The sequence below is a fragment of the Cnephaeus nilssonii genome (genome assembly GCF_951640355.1).
Source record: "Cnephaeus nilssonii genome assembly, chromosome: Y".
Classification (NCBI taxonomy): Eukaryota; Metazoa; Chordata; class Mammalia; order Chiroptera; family Vespertilionidae; genus Cnephaeus; species Cnephaeus nilssonii.
In genome coordinates, this window is record NC_137096.1 from 11,032,570 (window position 1) to 11,044,058 (window position 11,489).

The window sequence follows — 11,489 nt, forward strand, 5'->3', positions numbered from 1 at the left end:
ATGGCCATGAACACGCTGGTCCACAGTGCCAACTGCCAAGTAGTGGGTTTCATTGTCACCACCACAGGATGGATCTTCTCCATGACCTGCATGGGCTTGGCGGAGTGGCGGGTTTGGTACATGGAGAACAGCTCCGCCCCCTCCCCGGGGCTGGCCTGTGTAGGGATGTGGAAGGTCTGCACATACCAGTCCAACAGCCTCCAGAGCAGAGCCATAGCATGTCATCGCTACACCTACAGTGACACCTACGTGCCAATCAGTATTCGAATCGCTCAGCACCTGCTGCTGGCTGCCAACCTCCTGGCTCTCTTGGGGAAAGTGCTCACGGTCATGGGCCTGCAGAAATTATGCTTGGCTCATCTTCAGAAGAAAAACACCTGCCATCTGTTCTTCGCTTCCAGTGTCCTGAGCATCATAGCTGGCACATTTATCTTCATGGCTGTGATCTGGAACTACCACTCTGTGATGAATGAAGAGGGCATATGCTTCCCGCCATCCTTCCACATCCCCTTCAGGCCCAACAAGCAGGAGATGGGCAGCGCCGTCCCCATGGCGGTTCTGGCTGCCATCCTGATGCTGCTGAGTGGGCTGTTTACCCTCTCTTACCAGCTTGCCCCCAACAGCCAAGTGTACCCCCAGATCTCAGAAATGAGAAATTCCCAGTTTCAAAGCTTTGTAAATCCACAATGCCATGTTTATCGGGGTAAAGTATTATCAGGATGCTCTAGGAAATAGTTGCAAGGACTCACGACCATAGAAAAGGCCATTTTGAGCAGAAAGTGGTCATTTGTTTATGTCCAAATTGAGATCCTTGATTGGTTAATGAACTTCCATTAAAAAAAACGCAAAAAAAAACACACCACTGTCCACCTGTCTTAATTATTGGGGGTTCGGTGCACAAAGATTTGTGCACAAGGAGTGGGTCCCTCAGCCCACCTGCACCCTCTCCAATCTGGGAACCTTCAGGGGAGCCCTCTCCAATCCCGGAATTTCTGTCTGTCTTTGAAATCATATGAGCGGATTTTCTGAGACCCCAACCCAGTTTGGTTTGGTGATCACAGCATAATAGAGGTCCTTTCCTTTTTATTTCCCTTTGGTCCAATTGTGGAGATTTCCTAGAAGTCACAGGATAGCTTCCCTTTCATATTTCCTCAACACTGTGACTTTGCTCATGCCTCTTACCTTTGCTTTCCCTCCATCCCCTACCCACAACAGTAACTTGCACGAGGCTCACTTTGCTCTAGTGTTTTGGAGATCCCGCAATGCGCCAGCCAACAGACCTACGATTCCCAGAATTCCTGGTGCTCCGCGAGCTCTTGGTTTCCACTTCCAGTCCAGGGGCTGCACAAACCAAGAGGACTGTGAACTCCTGCCACCCCCAGGCAGGGCTGACAGGACCAGCCAATCCAGTGGCGTCCCCAGGACCACGGCCGCTTGGCATCTTACCCTGCCCCAGGCTGCTCAGCACATGCGTGCATAGGCCCTGAGCTTCCTAGGAGCTGGAATGCCCCCGGAGTCACTACAGAGAAAGGGCGGGCATCCCGCCCTGCTCCCAGCCGCTCGATGCCTGTGGCCGTGCCCTCTGCCCACAGGCCCGGCCATCTTTCCCTGGTTAATTTGCATGCTCATCTCTGATTGGCTGTGGGCATCTCCGTGGTACGGTCAATTTACATATTTTTCTATTATTAGTACAGATAATCAAGGTTATATACCTATTGTGTGAAAATGAGGGTTGCTCGGATTCTCACAGCTCCCTCTCAAACTGCCACTACAAACAACCAACCAGACCTTCTATGCCATGGCCCTAACACCTCTCCACTCCACCTGTACAGGCAATTTTCCCAAATGTGCAAAAGCAAAATAGTGGAAGGAATCCGCCTTCCATTACCAGACTCAGAAGTTATTACGATTCCGCCATAATCATTTTCTCTCTCCTTCCTTCCCTTCTTTTCATCTATTTTTCTTTCTCTGAAGACCTAAAGCAAACCCCAGACATCACATTTCTTCATCCTTATACACTTCAAAAGTAGTGTCTAAAAAAAGGACATTTCCCTGCAAAATGTCAGTACACCATTGACGTTAACAACCTTTTGTTGTTATTATCAAACTCTTATTAGAATTTTTAAAGCTTTAAAAATAATTGTACAGCCCTAGCTTGTTCGGCTCAGTGGATATAGCATCGGACTGCGGACTGAAAGGTACCAGGTTCTATTCTGGTCAAGGGCACATACCTGGGATTTGAGCTGGATGCCCAGTGGGGGCATATAGGAGGCAGCCTATCAATGATTGTCTCTCATCATTGATGTTTCTCTCTCTCTCTCCCTCTCCACACCTCTCTGAAATAAATAATAATATATTTACAAAAATAATTGTACAATTTTATTTCTTTTATTGCATAAGATGTTCAGGCTGCCACTTAAGGCTCAATTGAAAGCATTCCCCCTTCCACACCTTCTTTGCTATTTTCATAAAAAGATTTTGGTTTGCTGAATAAAATGAGCCAATTGTCCTGTGTTTAAAATTGCTACCTATCTCTTAAAGCTTAACTGGATTCTGAGTCAGCATAGGTCTTGTTTCTACAAATCTAGGTAACTGCCCTCAGAACCGCACTCCATAGGTATACCCTGTGTGAAAAAAAAACCACAACACATTTCTCTTCCATGCTTCATGGGTGGTCCAACTCACTTCCTGGGTAAGTTCTAAGCTCCCCCCCCGCCCGCTCCTCTACTAACATCCTCATGTCATTACAATCCAAAATCATGTTTATAGGCATTTCAGGAGAGACAACTTCAGCTCACTCTCTTACTGATGGCTTCTTTCAGGTCATATTAACTAGATAGCTTTCATGTGAGAAGTGCTTCTAATATATCTAGTCAAGTACTGCGGGGCCATAACATACACTTTACCCACACCCTCTGTTTCATTGCTCACAGCACCTCAGAAGTTTCAAAGGACTGACTTAAAACTCAACAATTAACTGGGGGAGGTCATTAATAGGTTTAAATTGAGACAGACTCACTTTAATGTGAGAGCTACAGCAGAGAAATTAGAGGGCTGACGTGAAATGACTTTCTTCTCAAATAATACTTATGTCTCTGAGAGCAGAGTGTGTGACAAAATTTCCCCTTGGAGAATAAGTATATTAGTTATTTAAACATGTGTTCCAAAGACATTGCCTGTGGACCCCAGAATATTCATCGGATCCTTTGGCTATGGGCAAGGGATTCTTCCCTCTTCCCTCTGATAGAGCAAGTGTAAAGTGGTAGATGCCCCTTCTCTGTCTGCTGTGATTTGCACTATGTCCTTAGAACTGGGAGGAAGTCACAGCCTCTGCATTGAGTGAGAGTCCCTGGCCCCCATCCCAGGGGTTTGAAAGGAGCCTTTGGGTTCCATGGGATTTTCAGGGCTGGCCTGCAGTCAAGTCTTACCCATTCTCCTTGCAGGTCTGGAAGGCTGGGATATGGTTCCTAGGTAAACACCATGTTTCCCCCCATGAAATCTGTCCCCGAAGTAGGCCTTGTTAACAGACTGACAGGACATATAAGTTTGAAACAGGACATGTGTTATTTAAGTGAGTCAAACCTGTGGTTATTTGAAAAAGGAAGCTCTTGGGAGACATGCTTCTGATGAGGACCAGTTTCTGGAACATGATACCCTGCTGAGGGAAGTGCGCCTGCCTCCTGCTGTTCCAAAAGGAGAATGATTGAACCTCTGGGGCTGTGGAAAGCTGTCTCTTGACCCCTCTTTGCCTTCAATGTCAACAGAGAGCAAGTGGACAGGTCATAAGGGTTCAGACACAGCAGGTGAGGCGGCCACCATGGCGGGGTGTGCTCTGGGGAAGCTCGGAAAAGAGTTCCTAGCCCTTGTCAAGGGCTCTTTGGGAATGACTGTTTAAGGTTCTCACTTAATTATTTTTTTCACAGGAATAAAGCAAAAGAATGTGCCCTGTGCATTTCCCATCAGGGCAGCACAAAGCGAGGGCGCCTGAGGGCGGTGATATTTCTCTCATTCTTCCTCCTCCCTGGGAATCCTTCCAAGGTGCCCAGGAGCTAGAGGCTGCCATGTGGCCTTTGGTTTGGGGGTCAGTGTGGGACAGTGCCAGGCCTCTGTGGGGGCGTCAGGCAGGGAGGTGTCCCTGTGAGAGCACTTGAGGAGGGAGACCCAGCAGAGGCAGCGTCTGGGCTCAGGGACACCAGCAGGTGCCTGTCTCAGTGCCCACCCAGTGAGCTGACTGTTTCCTGACTCAGGAGTCACTTTGCCCTTTCTCTTCCTTGTTCTCCCTGTTTGACACCCCCTTTGGCCCTTTCTTCTCCCGCCCACCTCCATCCCCAGCTCACTTGTCCCGTGTAATTTCCTAGCAGGAACTCTTCCAGGGAGACAGTAAGGTCCAACTGGAAGCAGAGTCCGGTGACAGCCAGGACCCAAGTCAGTTTCACCCCAGGTTCCTGGTCCAAGGACTGATCCGGTATCGCACGCCCCCTCGCCCCCTTGCCCTGGCCCTGGCTACCTATCATAACACTTGCTCCCCAATTCCGTGGCTCTTCTTCCAGGGTTTCTACTTAAGACTTGGATGGATTACAGTGACTATTTGGTCTAAGACCTTAAAAAGGATATTTCTACAGTAGAAAGACTTCAACTCTTGAAGACCTGTTCAGTGACTCTGCCCCTTTAAGGAGCCTATTGTCATAGGCCTACAGGCCAGCCCTGGAAGCCATGGAAACATAAGAATGTTTGGTTTCCTCATCTCTGTTATAGCCTGGCAGTTGCTACCATTTGTACCTCTGAGACGTCCTCCTCCTGCCTTCTGTATTGGCTGGGTAACCATTGTGCTTTATTTTTTACCCTAGTTAAGAGAGCCCTGAGATTTCTTGTGGTGTGGGGGTGTCTATGTAATCCATTTATTTGCTCTGTGAACAGGTTAACTGTCATCAGCAGTCCTGCAGAGAGGTGAAGGTAGGCCACTTTAATTGTTCATCCTTTATGGAAGACTTGTCTACTTTAAGAACATGTTTTTATTGATTTCAGAGAGAGAGAGGAAGGGACATGGAGAGGGAGAATAAACATCAATGATGAAAAACATGGATTGGCTGCCTACTACACCACTCCTACTGAGAATAGGGTATCCAACTGACCACGAATTGAACCTTGACCTCCTGGTTCAGAGTTTGACTATCAACAACTGAGACACACCAACCATGCCCACAATGCCATTTCAAGTGTTCCTTCCACAAGTTGTTCAGGGTTATCTGGCCCGAAAGAATGATTTTTATAAATAAGGCATCTTCCATGATTATCTGGCCATGAGAAGGAATTTCTGCTATCAGCTTGGGCATTCTCTCCTCCTGTCCCTCCCACTGGGGGCCCCTCAGAATAAAGCCCGAACCCCTCAAAGCTCTCCATGCACTGGCTTCGATGCCCACTCCTGTTCACCCTTTGTTCATTTCTATTCTTGTATTGCTCTACATGCCCCCATTTATCTCCAACTTAAAATATAGAAATATCCCTGGTAATCCCAGCAGATGCAATCTTGTTTTACCTTCCCAGTGTATTTCAGAATGGGCAAAAATAAGATCCTGCTACACTCTTATAATTTTCTTATCCTCATTTTATTTATTTTTAATTTTGTATCATTAATTATAATTGATATTTTAGAGAGAGAAGAAGGGTGAGGGAGAATAGAAACATCTGTCAGCTGCTTCCTGCATGCACCCTAACAGGGACTATGCTGGCACCTCAGATATGTGTTGAGATCGAAAATCAAACCGGCAACTTTTTGGTGCACAGGACAATGCCCACTCAGCTAAGCCACATCAACCAGGGATCTTATTTTCATTTTAAATTCAACCCACCATGAACTTTTCTCATGATACTGAATTCCCTTCTCCTCTAATGTCTGCTGGGTTCTACAGGGAATTAATTACTTTAATACTAGGTATTGCAGCATATTTGTGTATCAGAATTAATCCTCTATTGCTTCCTAAAGTTTTTTTATTGTTTTTATTTCAAAAAATTATACTCATAACACATAACTGTAAGTTTCAAACAGCCACAGATTATTTAAACAATCAGCCTGGTCAGTGTGTTTCAGTGGCTGAGCATGGGGCTATGAACCAGGAGATCATGGTTCAATTCCCAGTCACGGCACATGCCCAGGTTGCAGGTTTGATCCCCAGCAGGGGATGTTCAGAAGGCAGCCCATCCATAATTCTCTCTCTTCATTGATGCATCTCTCTCCCTCTCCCCCTCTCACTTTCTCTCTGAAATCATAGCCTCAGGTCATGTAGCAAAGGAAGCCATTTACACAGGAATGCCCTGGGCACAATTCCTGTCTTCAGAAACAGGCAGAAGGGAACCAGGGTGTTTGGGGATACCTGCTGAGGTGGGAAACTAAAGAGAAGCAAGAAACCAGAGATATTATCTCTTTTAAGCTGGGCTGCACTTGTAAGTTTGGTATGGAGCTCCATTGTATGGTTGTGGCATACATTATTGTGACAGGTGTATTTACCCCTGGACTGGTCTTTGAGTTGTACACTTAGATTTGGTCCAATTTTCTATATGAATGTGATTCTGCACAATATTAATAGCTTTAAAATTCACCATCTCTCTGATCCCATTGTGTGTACGAGTTTGTAACATGCTGCTTGAACTTGGTATATTGTGGACATCTTCCCTTTGGTCACATTACATTTTATTTTATTTTTAAGTTTCTCTTTGTGTTTGAAAGTATTATAGATGTCCCCTTTCCTTGTCCCATTAACTCCCTAAATCCTGCATCCTCCCCAGGCATTCACTGAACTATTGCCTATATCCATGGGTTATGCATATACATTCTATGGTTAATCTCATCCCATTGACCCACCCCTCTACACACACACTCACACACACACACACACACACACACACACACACACACACACACACACATCATCCCTCAGAGATTTAGCATTCTGTTCTATGCTTCCATGTCTCTGGATCTATATTGTTCATCAATGTTTTTTTTTTTAATCTTTATTGTTGAAAGATTTCACCTGTCCCATTCCTGCCCCCCCAATCAACCCTCTCCAGCACATCCTGTCCCACACCCCAGGGCTTCATCACCCTATGTCTGCGTTCATAGGTTCTGCATATGCATACAAGGTCCTTAGTTAATTACCTCCCAACCAACACTTTCCCTTGCCTTTCTTCCAAGACTCTTCCTTCTATCCATGCTTCCATGTCTCTGGATCCACTCTGTACATCAGTTTATTTTATTCATGAGATTTCACATTAGAGTGAGATCATGGGATACTTGTCTTTCTCTGACTAAGTTTGCTTAGCATGATACTTTCCAGGTCCCTCCATGCTGTCTCAAAGGCTAAGAGATCCTTCTTTTTGATAGATCCCTAATATTCCATTGTGCAATGAAAAACTGGTAAATGTTGGAGAAGGTGTGGAGAAATTAGAACCTGAATATATAGCTGGTGAGAATGTATGAAACTACCAACAGGCAGTTCCTACATTCACTGCAAAAGGGCAGCCGCTTAGAAAGACAGCTTAGTACTTTGTTCAAAGTTAAACACACATACAGTTACAGCATGAACCACGCAAGGTCTCACTCCTACCTATCTACACTCCAGAAATGAGAATATACACCCATGCACACTTTTAGACACTAATCTTCACCGTAACGGAATTTGTAAGAGCCAAAACTTAAAATGGATCTAAATGTCCCCTAACTGACAAGGGATAAACAAACTGTAGTACATCCATACAATGAAGACGGCTCTGCCATTTAAAGGACTGATCTGCTCCCAGAAGCTACAATACAGATGAACCTTGAAAACATTATGCGAGGTGAGAAGGGCCAGACACCAAAGATCACACCAAGTGCAACTGGGCTGCACATGTAAGTTTGGTATGGAGCTCCATTGTATGGTTGTGGCATACATTATTTCACCAAACACTACTGTTGGCCTTGACATGGTTTCCCATTGTTCAATATCACACAGCGCTGTGATGCCCATCTCTATTGTAAAATATTTGTCGCCAATCTTAATTGGGTCTTTCAACAAATGCCCATACGTGCAACTGCCTGTTTGAAAGTTTGAATGTATTTTTGTTGATTTTTGAGACAGGGAGTGGGAAGAGAGAGAGAAGATGAAGAAGAGTGAGAGGGAGGGAAGGAGGGAGGGAGGAACATTGACTTGGTGTTCCACTGACTGTTGCAATCATTGCTGGCTTATTGTATGTGCACTGACCAGGGATCCATGTAGCAATTTTGGCCTGTTGAGAAGACGCTCTAACCAGGTAGGTATGCTGCAGGGTGAAAGTCTGCATATTTTAAGGCTTTTAGTAAAAATTGCCCAAGGACCCTTCGCCAGCCGAGTATGCGGGTCAAGTATCTCCATTCAGGAATATAGCATTTCCCTCTCCAATATAGCCCTGCTCATCCCCAGGGGGCAGTTCCAGGACGGTTTGTCCCGCGCTCATGACCCTCTCTATTGGTTTGCAGTTTCCCGGGATACATGGCCATGAACACGCTGGTCCACAGTGCCAACTGCCAAGTAGTGGGTTTCATTGTCACCACCACAGGATGGATCTTCTCCATGACCTGCATGGGCTTGGCGGAGTGGCGGGTTTGGTACATGGAGAACAGCTCCGCCCCCTCCCCGGGGCTGGCCTGTGTAGGGATGTGGAAGGTCTGCACTTACCAGTCCAACAGCCTCCAGAGCAGAGCCATAGCATGTCATCGCTACACCTACAGTGACACCTACGTGCCAATCAGTATTCGAATCGCTCAGCACCTGCTGCTGGCTGCCAACCTCCTGGCTCTCTTGGGGAAAGTGCTCACGGTCATGGGCCTGCAGAAATTATGCTTGGCTCATCTTCAGAAGAAAAACACCTGCCATCTGTTCTTCGCTTCCAGTGTCCTGAGCATCATAGCTGGCACATTTATCTTCATGGCTGTGATCTGGAACTACCACTCTGTGATGAATGAAGCGGGCATATGCTTCCCGCCATCCTTCCACATCCCCTTCAGGCCCAACAAGCAGGAGATGGGCAGCGCCGTCCCCATGGCGGTTCTGGCTGCCATCCTGATGCTGCTGAGTGGGCTGTTTACCCTCTCTTACCAGCTTGCCCCCAACAGCCAAGTGTACCCCCAGATCTCAGAAATGAGAAATTCCCAGTTTCAAAGCTTTGTAAATCCACAATGCCATGTTTATCGGGGTAAAGTATTATCAGGATGCTCTAGGAAATAGTTGCAAGGACTCACGACCATAGAAAAGGCCATTTTGAGCAGAAAGTGGTCATTTGTTTATGTCCAAATTGAGATCCTTGATTGGTTAATGAACTTCCATTAAAAAAAACGCAAAAAAAAACACACCACTGTCCACCTGTCTTAATTATTGGGGGTTCGGTGCACAAAGATTTGTGCACAAGGAGTGGGTCCCTCAGCCCACCTGCACCCTCTCCAATCTGGGAACCTTCAGGGGAGCCCTCTCCAATCCCGGAATTTCTGTCTGTCTTTGAAATCATATGAGCGGATTTTCTGAGACCCCAACCCAGTTTGGTTTGGTGATCACAGCATAATAGAGGTCCTTTCCTTTTTATTTCCCTTTGGTCCAATTGTGGAGATTTCCTAGAAGTCACAGGATAGCTTCCCTTTCATATTTCCTCAACACTGTGACTTTGCTCATGCCTCTTACCTTTGCTTTCCCTCCATCCCCTACCCACAACAGTAACTTGCACGAGGCTCACTTTGCTCTAGTGTTTTGGAGATCCCGCAATGCGCCAGCCAACAGACCTACGATTCCCAGAATTCCTGGTGCTCCGCGAGCTCTTGGTTTCCACTTCCAGTCCAGGGGCTGCACAAACCAAGAGGACTGTGAACTCCTGCCACCCCCAGGCAGGGCTGACAGGACCAGCCAATCCAGTGGCGTCCCCAGGACCACGGCCGCTTGGCATCTTACCCTGCCCCAGGCTGCTCAGCACATGCGTGCATAGGCCCTGAGCTTCCTAGGAGCTGGAATGCCCCCGGAGTCACTACAGAGAAAGGGCGGGCATCCCGCCCTGCTCCCAGCCGCTCGATGCCTGTGGCTGTGCCCTCTGCCCACAGGCCCGGCCATCTTTCCCTGGTTAATTTGCATGCTCATCTCTGATTGGCTGTGGGCATCTCCGTGGTACGGTCAATTTACATATTTTTCTATTATTAGTACAGATAATCAAGGTTATATACCTATTGTGTGAAAATGAGGGTTGCTCGGATTCTCACAGCTCCCTCTCAAACTGCCACTACAAACAACCAACCAGACCTTCTATGCCATGGCCCTAACACCTCTCCACTCCACCTGTACAGGCAATTTTCCCAAATGTGCAAAAGCAAAATAGTGGAAGGAATCCGCCTTCCATTACCAGACTCAGAAGTTATTACGATTCCGCCATAATCATTTTCTCTCTCCTTCCTTCCCTTCTTTTCATCTATTTTTCTTTCTCTGAAGACCTAAAGCAAACCCCAGACATCACATTTCTTCATCCTTATACACTTCAAAAGTAGTGTCTAAAAAAAGGACATTTCCCTGCAAAATGTCAGTACACCATTGACGTTAACAACCTTTTGTTGTTATTATCAAACTCTTATTAGAATTTTTAAAGCTTTAAAAATAATTGTACAGCCCTAGCTTGTTCGGCTCAGTGGATATAGCATCGGACTGCGGACTGAAAGGTACCAGGTTCTATTCTGGTCAAGGGCACATACCTGGGATTTGAGCTGGATGCCCAGTGGGGGCATATAGGAGGCAGCCTATCAATGATTGTCTCTCATCATTTATGTTTCTCTCTCTCTCTCCCTCTCCACACCTCTCTGAAATAAATAATAATATATTTACAAAAATAATTGTACAATTTTATTTCTTTTATTGCATAAGATGTTCAGGCTGCCACTTAAGGCTCAATTGAAAGCATTCCCCCTTCCACACCTTCTTTGCTATTTTCATAAAAAGATTTTGGTTTGCTGAATAAAATGAGCCAATTGTCCTGTGTTTAAAATTGCTACCTATCTCTTAAAGCTTAACTGGATTCTGAGTCAGCATAGGTCTTGTTTCTACAAATCTAGGTAACTGCCCTCAGAACCGCACTCCATAGGTATACCCTGTGTGAAAAAAAAACCACAACACATTTCTCTTCCATGCTTCATGGGTGGTCCAACTCACTTCCTGGGTAAGTTCTAAGCTCCCCCCCCCCCCCCCCGCCCGCTCCTCTACTAACATCCTCATGTCATTACAATCCAAAATCATGTTTATAGGCATTTCAGGAGAGACAACTTCAGCTCACTCTCTTACTGATGGCTTCTTTCAGGCCATATTAACTAGATAGCTTTCATGTGAGAAGTGCTTCTAATATATCTAGTCAAGTACTGCGGGGCCATAACATACACTTTACCCACACCCTCTGTTTCATTGCTCACAGCACCTCAGAAGTTTCAAAGGACTGACTTAAAACTCAACAATTAA

The 11,489-nt window shown here is 46.0% G+C and overlaps 2 protein-coding genes across 2 annotated transcripts; both read left to right on the forward strand.

Moving 5' to 3' along the window:
* Positions 1 to 3,929, forward strand: LOC307096540 (claudin-34-like; the record flags this gene model as incomplete). The annotated part of the gene is made up of 2 exons (XM_079766187.1): positions 1 to 675; positions 3,924 to 3,929. The coding sequence occupies 2 exons, from the start codon at positions 1 to 3 to the stop codon at positions 3,927 to 3,929; spliced, it is 681 nt and encodes a 226-aa protein (XP_079622313.1).
* A 4,575-nt stretch (positions 3,930 to 8,504) lies between these two features.
* LOC307096541 (claudin-34-like) lies at positions 8,505 to 11,489 on the forward strand (the record flags this gene model as incomplete). Its single annotated transcript, XM_079766188.1, has 2 exons — positions 8,505 to 9,207; positions 11,446 to 11,489. 2 exons carry the CDS (start codon positions 8,505 to 8,507, stop codon positions 11,487 to 11,489), a joined length of 747 nt encoding a protein of 248 aa, XP_079622314.1.